This window comes from Gigantopelta aegis, chromosome 7 (genome assembly GCF_016097555.1).
Source record: "Gigantopelta aegis isolate Gae_Host chromosome 7, Gae_host_genome, whole genome shotgun sequence".
In the NCBI taxonomy this organism is placed as follows: domain Eukaryota; kingdom Metazoa; phylum Mollusca; class Gastropoda; order Neomphalida; family Peltospiridae; genus Gigantopelta; species Gigantopelta aegis.
In genome coordinates, this window is record NC_054705.1 from 43165141 (window position 1) to 43183419 (window position 18279).

General features: G+C 36.4%; 1 protein-coding gene across 3 annotated transcripts in view; it reads left to right on the plus strand.

Annotated features, from left to right (window-relative positions):
* The window catches only part of LOC121376867 (delta-like protein C), a 47630-nt gene that overhangs the window by 14474 nt on the left and 14877 nt on the right, over positions 1-18279 (plus strand). For 2 of the 3 annotated variants that reach the window (XM_041504650.1, XM_041504649.1), the window contains exons 2-4: positions 141-218; positions 7577-7666; positions 15960-16052. In XM_041504650.1, the coding sequence (XP_041360584.1) occupies positions 143-218; positions 7577-7666; positions 15960-16052 (259 nt within the window). In that variant the 5' untranslated portion in view covers positions 141-142. Of the gene's footprint in view, positions 1-140; positions 219-7576; positions 7667-12380; positions 12635-15959; positions 16053-18279 lie in introns of those variants that run through there. The other variant, XM_041504651.1, reaches the window with a different exon arrangement.

Genomic DNA, 18279 nt, shown 5'->3' on the forward strand with positions numbered 1-18279 from the left:
TTTCATATGAAAATAAACAGTTTTTGCCTATACATGTATATAATAGTGTGTGTGCGTGTGCGTGTGTGTGTGTGTGTGTGTGTGTGTGTGTACATACATACATACATACACATATAAAGAATATATTTTGTTTCCCCCAGGTATGACTTTGTTAAAGCTGTGTGCCATGTTGGCAGTCACTGTGGTGATATTGTCCACAAGTTGCAACGCTGATAAAGGTAAATGTGTAAAGTAACCTTTGACCTGTGGCAATCCTTGCAATGCAGAAAATTATCTCGTCTAAAATAGTTTACCTTGGCATTTGTGTGTCAAGGTCCTATGCTAGTATCTTTTCATAATAAGTTATGTCAGAGGGGTTACGTAATTGCTTTTCTTAAATGTGTAAAACACCGTATTTGTATGGCACTGGTATTTTTCACGGTTATTGTTGAACACCAATGCGTAAAACAAGGGTCGGACGAAACATCAAAACTGACCGAAATGGGACCGAAACTGGACATAAAAACGACGAAATACCAAAATGGACCACAATGCCAGGGATATAAATGTTACCCTGAAACCTAGTTTATGAATGTATTCCGGAAGCTAATCATTAACACTTTTAATGAGAACCGGTTTTTCCTAGTCGCACATGTAGCACGTACTACGGATACCGCGCTTCAGGGGGCCCCACGGTGATCCTCAGGTAATTTTCCCGCTCTTCGCGAGGGGGTTGCAAAGTGTATATCATGGGAAGGGGGTCCCGCTGTTATTTGTGCTACAGGCCCCGCGGATCATTAAACCAACTGTGCTTTTCATCGTTTCCCAGAGAAACATACAAACTACAGTTTTAATAAGGTAGCGTGCTTTCATTTTCAAGTTTGATAACCAATAACCGGTGTATTTTTCCTGCTGGTGTGCAGAGCCTGTTTAAGAATTCGCGGGGTCTGTAGCACACATAATAGCGTGTTCGCCTTCCCAGGATATATATTTTGCTACCCCCTTGCGGAGAGGGGGAAAAAATGACCTGCGGAAAATCAATGTACACATCACCGTGGGGCCCTCTAAAACGCGGGTTCCGTAGCGTATGCTATCCGTGCTACTAGGATAAACATGCTCATCCGGTGTGTCGTGAAACATTGATTAATACATACATTTTCAGCGAATACAGTTATCTGCGTTTCGTTATTTATCCTGCAATCACTGTATTAATTGGCAAGATATGATGACTAGATAAATCTCTATATTTTTTCAGTCACTGACACAAGCCCGACTCGACTCGAGTATTTCAGACTAGATTTTCAATAAACATACTATTTAAATCATTTGTTTTAGTACAGTAAATACAAATAACTTTTAAGTTTTGAGATAACAATACCAAACTTGTATATTTATGTATGAATTGGAGTTTAGAAACGCTTTTTCAGTGTGACGAATGTAGCTAGCGTCTTACAAAGAATGACGTCATGTATCTTGTATGATGTCATACTACAAAAGCCTTTCTAGGTTGACGATACTCGATTTGTGTACACAAAAATGGATTAAATAATGATTTTCCGACTATTCCTGTGGGATTGTAGGATAAAAGAAATAACTGGCTACTGTCTTAAGATATCGGCTTTATCCTACTCGGGTCGAATGGTCAAAATGTTTCAGCTACAACTAGAAAGAGATGACGAAATGACGTCATATTTCAAATGCACAGTCTGAGCTAGGCCTGGGGAAGCAACGTCATGTCATAACGTCACTTTCCAAAATTACGTCATCACACTTGTTATTACACGTGTGCTTCGTATGATTATTATTAACTCAGTTATTTTGAACCATGTGGATAATAAATAGAGGATAATAAACGAGTTACCAGTTATTATCAAATTTATGTCCCGAGTGAAATAATTTTCAGTTGTCACGAGCTTTAGCGAGTGACAAATTAAAATTATTTCATGAGTTTGTTATTCTATTTATTACCGGAGCTATTTTTTTCTCTAAAAGTCTTTATTTTCGACACACACATGCACATACATGTATAGAAACGATATACGCCACTTTACGCACTGTACTGAGTATTTCTATAACTTTGTAATTTAATCACGTTCATAGATAATTTTCAAAAACAAAAGTTCTCTTTATTCTGGTACAAAATCTATAATGAATTGCATTAAAATGACATTTTGTTATAAATTTAACACCAAAATCAGACAGCCGTAAATGCAAATTCTTTAAACTACATGACGTCATTGTGTGCGTTTGCCAAATCGTGATGACGTCATATTTAGTACCGACAAGGTCATTGGTTTGTAAGCCTCAAATTATCCAATAGTATTGTTCGTTAGACCAATTCATGATGATTTTTATTTTCCCCGTTGAGTGCCTGCTGGGGTAATAATATAGAATATTAACCCGTGTAATAATGTATGCAAATTTAAAGGTATATGCAAAATTGCAAGGTATTTATGTCATATTTAATGTGTTGCTGCCAATGGGTCATTTGTTTACAAGCCAACAAAACCTGTATACCTGAACGTAACGTTTTCATATGGCTGAATTAAAATACACATGTCCTCCTTGCCCTATACCTACTTCCTACGCCAGTCATAGACATTTCAAGTATGGACTAACAAATATAATTAAATCCGCAAAGTAAAGAATTGACGGTGGAGTTGTACAACGCCACCTACCCTAATGTTAAGTTATTCCCCTTGATTACACTCAAATTAAACTAATTTGTGCTAATCTTGATGACGTCATATTATCGATGGAGGTGACTTTAGTACTATGATTTACTAACTATCGAATAAATTTTTTATTTTAGAAGTGCTATAAGACAGATAGGATTCGCTACTCGTGTTTTTAATATGTAATATATCAACCTTGTCTAGTTAATCGGTATTTGTCTTGGCAGAGCCAATATTAAAAAACACTCGTGACGAATCCTTTCTCTAAAGGCCAACGCAGACCTCTGCAACTTTGTCGCATGCAGTTGAAATTGTATGATAGCATGCAACTTTTTTCTTGTTGAACTGATCCGCACACACATGCGACAACCAGCAATTTTAGTCCAGCAGTGATCACGTGACAGTCAAAACGGCGGCAGTCAACTTACATACTGTTATAGCAATATACATTATATTAATTTGTTACCACGTGGAAGACTAAATTTAAGTAAAGTAGCACTGAATTCGTCCAGCACGCTTTTTGGTCCTTTAGGAAATAACCACACACTTTGTTCAGACAACCTATATACACGTACCCGATTTTCCAAGCGCAGACTCCATCTCTGCATGACACATCTCCCTTTTAGCCCTGTTGCCATATTCAGGGGATGCTGTGTCGAAAAGATATGGCATTGTCTGCCACTTTACCACTAATTCATCCTCTTTTTCTGTAGACCACATGCTGCTGGAGGCTGCCATATACATTGGCAAGATAAGATGACTAGATAAATCTCTCTATATATATATAGGTCACGTGACATAAGGCCAACTCGACTAGCATTTCAGAGTAGATTTTCAATAAACATACTATGTATTTAAATCATTTGTTGAAGTGCCGTAAATACAAATAACTAAGTTTTGCGATAACAATACAAAACTTGTATATTTATTTATGAATTAGAGTTTAGAAACGCTTTTTTTAATGTGACAGAATGTAGCGAGCGTCTTACAATAATGACGTCATACGACAAAAGGTTAACAATACTCGATTTGCGTACAGTAAATTGGAATAAATAATAATTTTCCGAATATTCCTATAGATTTGCAGGATAAAAGAAATAACTGGTTACTGTCTTAAGGTTATCGGCTTTATCCTGCTCAGGTCGCCATTCAAACCTTCGCAGGATAAAGCCGATATCTTAAGACTAACCAGTTATTCCCTATCTATCCGTTCATTGGCAGTTTAAATTACTGTGTCAACGTGTTGTTGCATTGAAAGCGCACACATTTGCGACAGCGTGGAATTAGATTGAATTACATAAAATAAAATGAAATATGTGATCGAAGCAATTTACATATACATACATACATACATAATTATAATAATATATCCATTAATTTTCAAGATTTTAAGGTATTGTGAACTCTGGCAGAAGCCCTAAGCTCCTTTCGCGAACACCTGATTTCATCACCGTTTTGACAGTGATTCACGAGTGCATGTCATCACAGCTGTACTTATTAGAGTTGTCCAATACTAAAGTAGTTTCGTCAGTTATGTATTTCATATTAAACTGACAGGTAAACATTTTATAAATATCTATTTAATTATACTCGACCTAATTTAGCATTTACTTGTTTGGGCTCTCATTGATGTACAAGGTGGTGTTTAGTCTTGTAATTAAAAGAAAGATGTCAATAAAACGGGTTATTTGTGCACTTTATTGGAACAGACTATAACGAATTTTGTGAGGGACCGTCTCTGATGGCGGTTAACCCCTATCCCTCTCCAAAACTAAATATTTGTAGACATTTCTCAGTAACTTTTGAACAAATCTGCCAAGAACCATTCTGAGTGTGTGATCTATTATACCGTATTAAAGATGCTATGTATTAAAGGTGCTATCTCCAAGTTGCATACCCAAACAAAAATTGCAAGCTTAATAAATAGCTGGTAACTACCTTGCGACAAGGTTGTACAAGCATATTTTACACGGTAGTAACTACCACGTTTCGAGCTAGTATTTGGAACCTTTTTACAACCTTGCGACAAGCTTCCTGCAAGTTTGCGACGAGCTTCCCGCACGCTTGCGACGAGCTTCCCGCAAGCTTGTTCAGTTTAAGCTAGTATTTGGAACCTTTTTACAACTTTGCGACAAGCTTCCTGCAAGCTTGCGATGAGCTACCCGCATGCTTGCTACGAGCTTCCCGCAAGCTTGCGACTAGCTTCCCGCAAGCTTGTTCAGTTTAAGCTAGTATTTGGAACCTTTTTACAACCTTGCTACAAGCTTGCGACGAGCTTCCCGCAAGCTTGCGACGAGCTACCCGCACGCTTGCGACGAGCTTCCCGCAAGCTTGCGACGAGCTACCCGCAAGCTTGCGACAAGCTTCCTGCAAGCTTGCGACGATCTACCTACAAGCTTGCATCAGTGGCAGCCATCTTGCATCTTGTATAATTCTTTAAAAAAACAACAATGGTTTTAAAGTGAAAAACATGAACAGTTAAAACAAAAAAATAGGTGCTACATGTTGTCAGATACTTAGGCTACAAAATTAGTTTACCTGTCTGATAGACATGTTCCATGTATGTGGGATAGTCTTGACTAAACTAATATACTAAAAAGCTCCTGGTCCTATATTCTTCTTCTTCTTGTTTTAGGTTATATTCCTCCACTATCTGGAGATCCACACTGTGGTGTAAAGTCATTTGTTTGTTTCTTCTTGTTTTCTTTTTTCTCCTGTTCCACCAAGCAGGATTCAACCAAACTTGGTCCAAATGATCCTCTTATAGACCTGACCGAGATTTGTTATTTTTCAGGCCAATAAAAATTCCAAGATGGCCGCCCTGGCCTCTGAATAACTGAGACATTTTAAACTTTTACTCAAGTTCCACCATGCAAATTTAAACCATATGTATTCCTAATGATCCTCTCGTGGCCCTGACCAAGTTTGTTGTTTTTCGGGCAGATTTAAAATCAAGATAGCTGCCCTGGCCTCTGATTGACAGAGACATTTTTTTGCTTCTTTTCAAAGTTCACCAGGCAGGTTTCAATCAAACTTAGTCCAAATGATTCTCTCATGACTTACTAAGTGTTGTTATTTTTGTGGCTGATTCAAAATCCAAGATGGCCACTCTGGCCTCTGATTGGCTCAGACATTTTCAACATCTTCTCAAATTCCACCAGGCTAATTTCAACCAAACATGGCCCATGTCATCCTCTCATGGCCATGCATATGTTATTATTTTTGGGGCCAATTGAAAATCCAATCATTACAAGATGATTCTGTTTTAACCATATTGTATTATCATTCGTATGTATTAATATTAATTTTGTTTTAATTATTATTGTAAATACTATCTAAATCTGTTACATGTATGTTTGGTTGTTTAGCCACTGTTCCCACTGAATTTGATAAATCATATGAGAAGTTATGAATTAAAAAAAGATAACCATGAAAATTATTTGGACTTAGCTTTTTCTCCACAAGTGTAGACATGCTTTCACAGTTGAAGATATACATGCAGCAAGCTTGCAAAAATGAAAACATGCTTGCGGGAAGCTTGCACAGTTGAAGATAAGCATGTAGCAAGCTTGCAAAATGAAAACATGCTTACAGGAAGCTTGCACATTTGAAGATATGCTTGCAGCAAGCTAGCAAAAATGAAAACATGCTTGCGGGAAGCTTGCACAGTTGAAGATATGCATGCAGCAAACTTGCGCATGCTTTCACAAATGAAAACATGCATGCGGCAAGCTTGCAGAAATACTGACTACCTTACGCGAGCTAAATGTTAGCTTGCAAATAGCTTGCATTGCTTGTACTACCTTGTAACAACCTTGTAACTACCTTGCAACAACCTAGCCGCAAGCATGCATTTTTGTTTGGGTAATGACAGCTATTGGAAATATATATATATATATATATATATATATATATATATATTTTTTTTTTTTTTTTTTTTTTTTTTTTTTTAATTAAATTTTGCTTTAAAATTTAAAGACTACACCTTCAACTATATGCCTATAAATGATTCTAACAAAATAATTTATCTACTAGTAGAAAATACATTTTTATTGGAGAATCTTTAGCACAAACAGATGCTTACATATAACTATGATATAGCACCCGTAAGTGGTTGCAAGATTGTGTAAATTTCGAATGTATTATATTGAATTTATATTCACTAAATATGCTGATCATTAGTAATTTCTGCTGCCATTCAAAATACTCGGTTAACTTGCAGTTTTAAATTAAAAGTTTGTTTAAAGGTAAATTAAATTGACACCTGTCGATCAAAATGTGTTATAGTCTGTTCCATTAAAATACCCAAACCACCTGTTTACTGACATATTCCTTTTAATTTCAAAAGTAAACACCACCTTGTACATCAATGAAAGCCCAAACAAGTAAATGCTAAATTAGGTAGATTATCATTAAACATATATTTACAAAATATTTAGTTGTCAGTTTAATATGAAAGAAATAATCAACGACAATCAGTTTTATTCTATTTTCGACACTACTTTAGTAGTTTCGATTTACTAAACTAGTCTGGGAGTGGCAGTCCTCTGGCTGTTCAAGAGGGATGAAATATCCAGTAAAGGATGTCCTCGGGAGAGGCTGCCCTATAGGGATGCATGGATTCAATCACTATTTTACCAAATGCCCATTCAACTCTGCATTGCTCGGAGATGCGGTCCTGCTCATGTATTACGGTTTTCACGTTAAAATCGTGTTTGTTGTTGGGGGTTTTGGGTGTTTTTTTTACTTGTTTGGTTTTGTTGTTTTTTGGTTTGTGATCTTTTTTTTTCAACAAATAGTAACTTGTCATACATTTTGTCCTTTTATTTATCTAAAGTAAATAAAAGTAGAAATCAAAATTATATCTGCGCAAGGCAGTCAAAAATATGTGTTGATAAGATGCCGACATTTATATTTTGAAGGAAAATGCAAGAAGTCGTGTCTATATGGCACTCTTGATGAGAGTACCTGCGAATGTAAATGTGAGGAACTGTGGAGAGGAACTCTGTGTGGTATGTCTTTCTTTATATATTTTCAATAACTCCAGAGCCATCCCATAGAAAACATACACCAGTAAATATCAACTCGTATATTGAGAATGCACTAGGCCTGACCGACTAATTATACACACTACTTCAACTTTTTGTGATAGCATGTTCATCTAACATTCCAACACAGGCCCGACTGCTGTTCCTGTTATTATCATCGGTTTAATTCTGCTTCGTTACTCACCATCAACTTTAGGTTCTACTTCTTCTTCTTCTTCTTCTTCTTGTTTTCCTTGTTTTTCTTCTTCTCTCGTTGTTACCCTTTTTTTTTCTTTTTTTTTTTCTGTTTTTTTTTAAAGTCCTGGACCATAAGGCGTGCATAAAGGGAAGTACTATTTTATTTTGATTTGTACCTGCATATATCAGAATAGAATGTAATGTGAGTGCGTACGTGCGTGCGTGTATGCGTATGTATGTGTGTACGTTTGTATATATGTATGTATGTTTACACATGTTTAAACAGTGCTAATTTGAGCATATTTGATATTGACAAGTATTGCAACGTACATCTTACTGGTTTGAAAGTCTGAGACATTTGCCAACAGGCTGCAGGTGGCAGTGATCTTTTTTTTGACACATGTCAAATGTTAATAATATTCTGCCAAACTTGAAAAGTTGTGCAGGAACCAATTTCAGTCCTATTTTTTCCACAGCGTTTGCCAGTGGCGTAGACAGGGAGTGGGGACCACGGGGGCCATTTGAATCTTTTCTTTATTTTCTATTAATAAAAGTTAGAGCCTTTTGAAAATGGGAGGTACCCTTAACGAGGTCGAAGTTCAACGACCTGTATCTCGACGATTAATCGAGTTAGAAGTCTAAACGTTTGGTTCGTAGGTTTTCTCTTTGAATGCTATAAGTGTATCAAATTTCATTAAAATTCGAGACAGTGCGTCCTAAACGTGATTGATTTGACATGGAATTCCACAATGTTGATATCCATCACAGCAATGCAAGACGACATACAGCTAGACTAACATACATACGTACACAGAAACACCATTCAGGTCCCGTCTTAACCTTAGTCCAGGGCCAGTTGTAATTCCGTGGGAAGTTAATAAAGAAATTTGGCAACATACACAATTTTAAAGCTTATTACAATAGCATTTTGAAAAGCTTTGATGCCATTTTCCCCAAATATTTTCATGGTTGTATCTCAACCACCTGCTAGATCTCCGGATTCGAACCCCACAGAACACTTATGTGATGATGGATAGATGACTGAGACAGCATGAACCACAGCCAAATAATCTTCCACAGTTGGCACTGATACTACAGGCAGAGTGGGCCACCATTCCACAAGGTGTAATTCGTACGGTTATTGCTTCCATGGGAAGGAGATGTTAGGCAGTTCTGGACTTCCATGATGGGCACAAGATATTGACTGCATACCGTTATGACCAAATATCTGTGAAACGTGAATGGTCTGCTGTTTTCCGTTTATCCGTTAAATACACTTCCTGTGTAAACAAAATCTACTTTTGCGTTTCTTTTTTTGGGAGAGTACAATTATGTCAAATGTGTGCAATGAAATAGATTATCGTTTTGTTCTGGACCAACAGCTGATGATATTGCACACACTGGAGAAGGTGCTGTCAGATAATGATTGTTCTTTATCAGAAAGGTTACAGTTTTGTAGTATGGATTCTATGGTAAGATAACTATAATAATAAATAAGTAAATAAAAATATCAATTAAAAACAAGAGTACTGGTGAAGTTCAATTTTTAAATCGGCTAACCAAGACCTTTTCCCCATGATATTCTGGATCTAAATAAATTATGTAATTAATCTCTAATAGGTCCTAGAACAATGGAAACGAGGCTATATTTTTGTAGATGCATTTATTACAGAAGATTAAAGTTTGTTTTGTTTAACGACACCACTAGAGCACATTGATTAATTAATCATCAGCTACTGAATGTTAGTCATTTGTATTTCTGATCCGTAGTCATCTTGGAAACCGGCTACAAAAGGATATTTTACATTCACTTTCCCACAAACAAAAAAGCACCACAGCCCAATCAGTTGAATGGATGTCTCTCTCACTCTCTCTCTCTCTCTCTCTCTCTCTCTCTCTCTCTCTCTCTCTCTCTCTCTCTCTCTCTCTCTCTCTCTCTCTCTCTCTCTCTATATATATATATATATATATATATATATATATATATATATATAATTTCTGTGGGTTGATCAAGAGAATTAGACGAAAATTATTTTCCCTTGATTTGGGAGCAGCTCCCATAGGTGGCGTTTCAGTAAAGTTAATGCTGCAGGTGCTGTTTGAAGCACGTGCCATTCAGCATAGGAGACAGACAGGGCAAGTAGTGTTTTTGTTTTGTCACACCGTTGTGACAGACCCGGCTACGTATGTTACTTCTGATATCACGAATACACTTAAACAGTTGCTACTTGAAATAAAAAGACAAAAAGAGGAATTGAAATCGTTTAAGAAAGAAGTTCGTAGTAATTCTGTTTGTTGCTTTGGAAGTGGAAAAGATAAAACCAGAATCAGATTTCACCAGGCATTACAAAGGTAACATAATTCAATATAACTTTTAATGTTGAAATACACGACAGCAGTGTAAGCTTTGTGGGCTGTATAGTACAAACATTCTATTTTTTCCCCAGAAATTTTGAAAGAATGCCCTGATAAGATCAAAGAATGTAATAAACTCGTTCGTATTGCCGATACGTCATAAGGCAGTTGGGGGTAGTGTTTGTGAATATCATGTCAACCCTGTAGTCAACGGTTTAGATGACGAGTCACGTATCGTTAAAGCGGAACCTCGTGCTTTATGGAAGAAGAAATCCCAATCTAATTAAAATTAGCTCCACTATTACATGTGGATCTAACAGCAGCCAGTTGGAGCTCATGTCCACCAATCAAAACCTTACTTGCAGAATCCTGCCAGTGATTTAAAAATAATTTGAAAACATTCCGAATTATCCTGAGGGTATACGACATGTTTCGTGTGAATTACGAATGCCTTAAAACATGTTTTATTTTATAAAATAAATAATTTGTAATGTAAAACTGAAGACTGATTTAGGTTTTTTTCAATTTTATAAATAAATAAATAATTTAATGTAAAATTGAAGACTGATAACCCACCCCGTACGTATTGGTATGGTTCGCTGTACTGCGGCCACTAAAATAGACTCGCCCGATATTTTTAGAATTTGTATGCTCCCAAATAACGTTATAAAAGGCGAAGTGTGATTGGTCAATATTTAAATTATTATTATTTACAGACGAAATGTTACCTGGACATTGGGAACTACGCAGTGTTGTTAGTTTTAAATCACTCACATGATTCTGCAAGTAAGGTTTTGATTGGTGGACATGAGCTCCAACTGGCTGTCTTTGGATCCACATGTAATAGTGGAGCTAATTTTAATTAGATTGAAGAAATCCAAGCGAAGTAAACCAAGGAGAGGTCAAACTTTGGCTGGGTCTACTAATTGTAGCAGTGGCGGTGGTCTTCCTATCTCTTTCTTGGGGCAGTCCCAGTATGCTCAGATCTGGGAATAGAATGCTACAACACCAGTCTTCAAGAGGTTGGCCCTTTTAGGGTCAGATCCTCCCTTCGGGTTTTCACCAAGGGGCTGGCGTCTTTTGATGGTGCCCGTTTTTCATGCGGAGAATTCACACATTTCCGGAAAGACTGCCCCTACATGAGCAGAGCCCAAGTCGGCCAGCCCAGTGTTATTGTGAGGAAGTAAGACGGCGCAGAAAGTGGGGAGTAGTACACTGGACAAGGAATTAACTGATAATTATTCTGATTTTTATTGCCTCATGATTATTTTGAACATGAACAAGGACAGAAAGAAATTATTGTTAAAGGGCATCTGAAGATTAACAAGGCTCGAATTTGGCAAGCGACAGGCGGCAATTGCCGCTCAAAGCGCACAAAATGCTTTCCAAAAAACCGTTTCACAAGCAGGTTTTGCTTTCCATCTGATTTCTAAAATTTGTTTCCGGTATATCCCAGAATTCGCGTTTGTCACGCGTTTTTCGCATTTCAAATGAAGAACTTAAAATATTTAAAACATTGCTATATTTGTATCGACATCGTAGACGCGGCCATGTTACATTGGTGCGCACACCAATAATGGCAGAATTATCTACCAACAACATTCTCGAAACTCATTCGGATCACATCGGCCGATTACGGTTTTTCAAATCCGATTTCAGCGACAGCGAGTAAGGTCTCACTACACAGATGTCATCCGCCATTGAAACCCATGTTAAACTGCCCAACTTCAAGCGAAGATTGCCCATAGAACGGGTTCTCGTTGGCACTAACAACATAAACCATTGCGAACATACATTATATAAGCATTTGTATTCATTCCAAAATTGTGAACATTTCCGTCTCAGTTTTTTGTTGTATAACCGCATCTGGCTGTAGTACCGGTCCGAACAGGTGGTTCATAAACCGATTCACTCCGCTGTCACTTGCACTATATACCCATGTCCCAAAAGGTCGATGCACAATAATACAAAATAACATGGGCAAAAATACAGCCAGAAGGCTTACCATTAAACATACATATTGTTTTAATTCTTCACCATTTCCTAGAAGTGAATATGTGAACCATAACATGTGCCATAATTAGGAACTATAGATCAATGAACTCTCACCCGGAAGTGATCTGTGTAGTGAGACCTAATGCAAACGTCCTGAGCTATTTGGACTGGTTCTCGGACTGGTCATTCGGTTTAACATGTAGCGTAAAAACTAGTCTAGCCAACGTTAGGAAACAACTACTGGTTGAACTTACGCTTATTTATCGATGGAATCAGCCGAGAAGTTCCGAGTGTCGCGACTTTCAAAAACGACTACAATTTTAGAGACTTGCCATCGACCAAGCTACTTTAGAACTTATTACAATCATGGCCGCGGTGGCCAAAAAAGCTACTGTCGAGAAATGGGCAAGTACACACGCAAACTGGTTAGAATTTGAATGCGACGAAAAAGGTTCTGTGACGATTATTTCATGCACAATTTGTAAATTGATGAAAAGAAGAATTTGTGGGTTGCAAAACTATAGTGCTAAATACGTTGACGGTACTAACAATATTAAATTGGACTGCTTCTCAAATTCAAACATTTGCCTCCCAATTAAAATTTGAAAAGCAAAGATTGCCTCCCAATCAAAAAAATAAATTTCAAGCCTTGGATTAATAAAGATTTTTTTTAGAGATATTAGTACTGATGATTGTATTTTGGATGTTATTTAAAGTAGATATAAAATACTGTTTTATTCAAAATCTGAAGATATTTTTTTTTCACTTTTTGTTCTGCATTAAACGAGAAAGCGTTTGTTACAGATGCAATTCATGAGTTACTTAAAGGATTGACAGAGCCGTGTACTAGTAAACATGTACATACTTTTAATATAAACAAAGAATGTTTAGGTACTATTGACCTTTGACAGACACTGTTACCTGGAAATTAGGCAAAATCAGAACCACTATCAAAACCATTTTTATTGGCACAAATGAGAGCGATTGGCTATAACGGCAACTCAGTGTAAATGGTGCCTTTTTTGTTAGCTGTAACGGCATTTCAATGTAATTGATTGCATTTCATCAACAATAGGTAGCTGCTAATACTTCTATCTCCCCTATGTAGACATAAAAATAAAACAAAATAATAAATGATAAATGAACATATCATCATTCACAACTTGTAATGATACCGTTTTAGCTATACATTTTTTTTTTTTAATTTGTGGTTCCGTTTTAAGGCCTAATTACACTGGAGAGTGACAGACGGAAAGTGATAAACCGCTCGGTTTTTTAAATTGCATACAGCTTGGTGTTTTCTTTCATTCACATCATAAAAAATGTTTTTACAAATTGCACATAAACATAAAATATTTTTGTTATTTCCAAAATACATGTACTGTTTCTTTAGTCACAATCAAAAACAACTGACAAACACGTTAAATGGAGACTGGTACGGGGTATACGAATGTTTGCTCTTCTACAACATTACCTGATATATCAAGTTTGCTCCTGTTTCTTTCCAAATTAACTATTTCCTTTGCACATCTTTATACTCTGGTTCAGTTTGATCGTATAATGGAGGATACATTTGTACTTCGTTTACAAGTTTTTCAATCGCCATTTTTCACATGATGACTATGTGTGGTTTGTATGACGTTATACATCACTTGCCGCGATTGGCTGAAATCATATTTTGCCGCGCGACATTTTAGAAAAATTGCTTCGAGTTCTATCGAGCCATTTCGCATTCAGTGTAATAATTGGATCCATTGGAAAAGCACTGGTTCTTTTCTTTTTTCTTTTTTAATGTGTAGTTTTCCGTTACCGCTCTCCAGTGTGATTAGGCCTAAATAGTATAGGCTATTTCACAAGACTGATTTTGAATCTGACAATTTGAAAATGATTACTTAACTTTTAGTGGTATTGCCAATGATTCTATAACACAAACAGAATTATAAATGTCTAGTAATACATGTTTAATCAAACAAATACTGGCACTGCAGTTGAGATGGGTAAAAAATGCATTGGGAATTGGGAAATTGTTTAACGTGCACATTCAGAACAAGCTGTTGTAGCGCACACCTGTCCTGGGCACAGGTACTGGCCTCAGCCGGTTCCTCCATCCAGAACAGGAAAGGGTTGGGGAGGGAGGACGAAGGACCGCCTGCACTGGCAGGTGCAAGGGAGCACCAGCAGTCCAACCGTAGTTGGTAACAGGTGGTGAAAAATGCATCAGCATTCATGTATACATGTATCTATAGTAAATTGTTATTTTAAAAGAAATGTTTCACTCTTTTACACATTAATTAAAGTGTTTTGGACATTTAAGAATTACTAGTAAAAACTGAGAAGACGACAGGCCATAGCAGTATTAAGAGTAGTGAAAATAGCTGTTTATGTATGTTCTGTACAAGTTTATTGAAATTCAAAATATTATTTTATGACAAGCTGGATAAATGAAATGAAAGTTGTCTTTAACTATATCAAGTATGTAATACATCTTTAGAAATGAAAACAGAAAGTTTTCCAAATCGTGATGATACCTTATTTAGCACCGACAATGCTATTGCTTTATAGGCATTAAATCGTCCAATAATAGTATTGTATGTTAAACTAATGCAGACATTTTCTCACTGTGATAATATGAACAATATTTCTCCCGCTACAAGTGATCGCTGGCAGGGTTTATGCCAGAGGGTAAAACGGGTATGGCACCATACCCAAATGTTTTTTTTTTAAAGTTAACCTTTTGACAAAATTAATTACTCTTATAATTACTGTTCCATTAGACCAAATAAATTCCTATTAACAATTCTTAATAAAAATAACAGAAGCAACGTTTCAAACCACCGGGCCAGTATATACACTGACAGTGTGGTACCTCCCATTGATAATTATTAGAAGAAACTCTACTGTCACGTATCGTTTTAAGCACTTACAGGAAGTTTACAGTACCCACCCTCTGATCCGCATAAAATGCCAGTAAAATGTTTTATTGCCATCCCAGTTATTGACAAGTACAAAATGTCACTATTGTAATACTTGTTCAGGTAATAAAACACGTGGAACTGTTGGGGCATTTGTCATAGTATTTGCACAAATAATCAGTGTCACATATATCCACCAATACAGTTTACTCCTTAAACATTTAAACGGTGCACTTCGAACTCTGACCTGGGAATCACATGATTGGTACATTACAAGCTCCAATACCCGCTGTTGACTGTGGTTGCATTCAATTCCATAGCGCCATACCCGAAAAATTATTTCTGGCAGAAACACTGGCTGGAGTAATAAAATGTGTCAACCATGATATTGCAAGCTAGGCTATCGATTGGCCACTGCTTAAACAGAAGTGAATGCAGGAGAGTAGGAGTCATCTCTTGCCTTCCCTGATGAAGAATCTCACTTTGAATGTTGGGTGTTTGTTGTTGGCTTGTTTTTGGTTTGTTTGTGGTTTTTTGTTGTGGGATTTTTTTTCTTTCTTTCATTTTTTATTATTTATTTTTATTATTATTATTTTTTTTACCGATATACATCTTTTCATTATGGTAATGGTTGTTGGGGTTTTTTCTTTTTTTCTTCAATTCTCTATATTCTTTCAAACAAATGGTAATTTGTCATATACATTGTAAATTTTTATTTCTTTTCTTTTTATCAGTGAAAGTTATAACAATTTTTTTTATCTGCATTAGAATGTAATATAATAGGGTGTTTTCACAACACACTGTTTTATATTTTGCAGATGACTGCACCTTGATTTGTAGAAATAATGGCTGTCTTCGTGATGGTAGGTGCGAGTGTGTCTGTGACCACTATTGGACTGGACAAACATGTGGTATGTCTGTTTCTCATTTCTTTTCCTTTTTTTACAAAAATTATTATTTATGTTAAATTATTTGTCTAATTTTGAATTGTCTCTGCCTAAATTCTATTTCTTTTGTTTTTTAAAGAAAGTAGAAAGTTACAGACTAGCCATTTTCCTGATTACACGCACGCTTTGTAGGCTAACAGTTATGTAGGCCTACTAATGAGACGGTTTCATCGATTTCTGATTTCTGTAACGAGTTCATTTGTGTAGGCCACTATTTAATTCAGTTCCACTTTTTAAAACTATATGAACATTATAAATGAATTAGCTTATATCAGACTTTGTGATCTATTACTTTACACAAGTGGACTGTTTCTAATTAAGAGTTCTGATGGGATTGATACATCTTTGAAGATGTCTATAAAACAAGTGTTTGTCGATTTGTTTAGCCAAGAGAAATACCAATCATATATTAAAAGATTGCAATGACGCTACCGTTCTGGTCACATTAAACAAACATTCTGATATTATTAAAGGCATACTGTCACAGATTTAAAGCCGCACACCCTAGTTCCATCCAGCAAAAATAAATTATAATTTGGTTAATCTACAAACCTGTAACACACTTAGATCACGTTTTTATCAAATGGAGTGAAAAAGCAGGTTTTATATCGATAAATACCATGGGAATTCCCATGTCCCAATTGCTTGAAATAATTTTGAAAGTTTGTATTCTGATGTCACCGGTAGATGTCGCTCGAAGCACAACAATGTCTACATCACGACAAATTTCACAGACTTGGGGTGCGTTCTTTTCACCTCTCCTGGACATGTTCCAACTGTTCTTTCCTGGTTGTATCCCCTCTCCAGATATCGTAGGACTTAGCAAAATTATTGGTTTTAAGGGTTTGTAACGTTTTGTATTGAGATACTTACTTGTCTGAACTTTATTGTTACTGAAAATGTTCACGAACTGTGAAGAAAAATCTCACAAATGAACAACAACAAATCGCGAACCGTGCACAAGAAAACAAACCGAACCAAAATGTCTGTGACAAATATCCTGTCTAAAAATAGATTAGACCTTGTCTGCTCGACGTTTTTTTCTCAAACATGCGCCCGTTTTTCAGAAATACGAAAAATGCATTTTGTGGTATTACAAACACCAGGATTACCAAAAAACACTTCAGGTGAATGAAAATGTATATTCTAAATAATAAACGGTAAGTAAAGTGCAATTTTATTTGTGAAAAAATGGGTTTAATGGCGAAAAACAATGCTGTAATGGTTAACAACTAGCCGTAACTAGGGTGTGTCCCTGTAAGGACATTATTTCTCTAAAAATGGATAGTAAATAAAAATTACATTAATTGGGAGAAACCAAATCTAGCTATCGCATAACCGTAACTGAACCATGATGGAGTGAAATCCATGTCATCCCTCTCAGCAATTTCAGGTTTTGAATTATGGACCACTGACATAATTCAATTATTTTTACAAAATGTCATTAATAAGTGGAGTATGATGGTTATGAAGATGGTTGAATAAAGTACATTTAGGGACAAATCAAATTATTTTTGTTCAGGTAATACTTTGTTAGACCAATAAATAGGTCGGTGGTCTGTGACAGTATGCCTTTAAACAGGTCTTTCTATCAGCTCATACGGTTTTGTAAATAGAGGAAATCAAGATACAAAATGATATTACGTTGTCTGTTAAGTGTAAGTCGCATTGTTTTACATACCATTAGATTGAAATTATGTGTGCTGTACATGCGAGATCGCACTCGCGCACCTTAAGAACAAAGGTCTGGTTTCAAACGAACGGCATGATAGCAGTAGGACGTGTTTGTAAACGAAAACGAAATTAATAGTAGAAAGTAGTGTTAAAATCAACATACTTACTTAGTCCTCGTCGAGCTCACTGGCACACAGGGTAGAAACAAGGGTCCTCCACTTGGTCCTGTCTGCAGCCTGCTTTTTAGCCTGGCCCTAACGTATGTGTAAACCTGGGCAATCGTTAAAGCCCTGGAACAGATTTACGATTCATGTGCATCCAAATATATTATTTTTACAGACTCCAAGCTCTACAGTACATGAAATTGGAGCATCCGTTAGTTGGAATGGTGATACGAAAGTGTGTCTTTTTACAATTGCCAATAAAGATATTATATTTTGTTGGGTACCCAGCCATGTTGCCATTAAGGGTAACGAAAAGGCAGATGTTGCTGCCAAGTCTGCTTTGAACTTGCCCT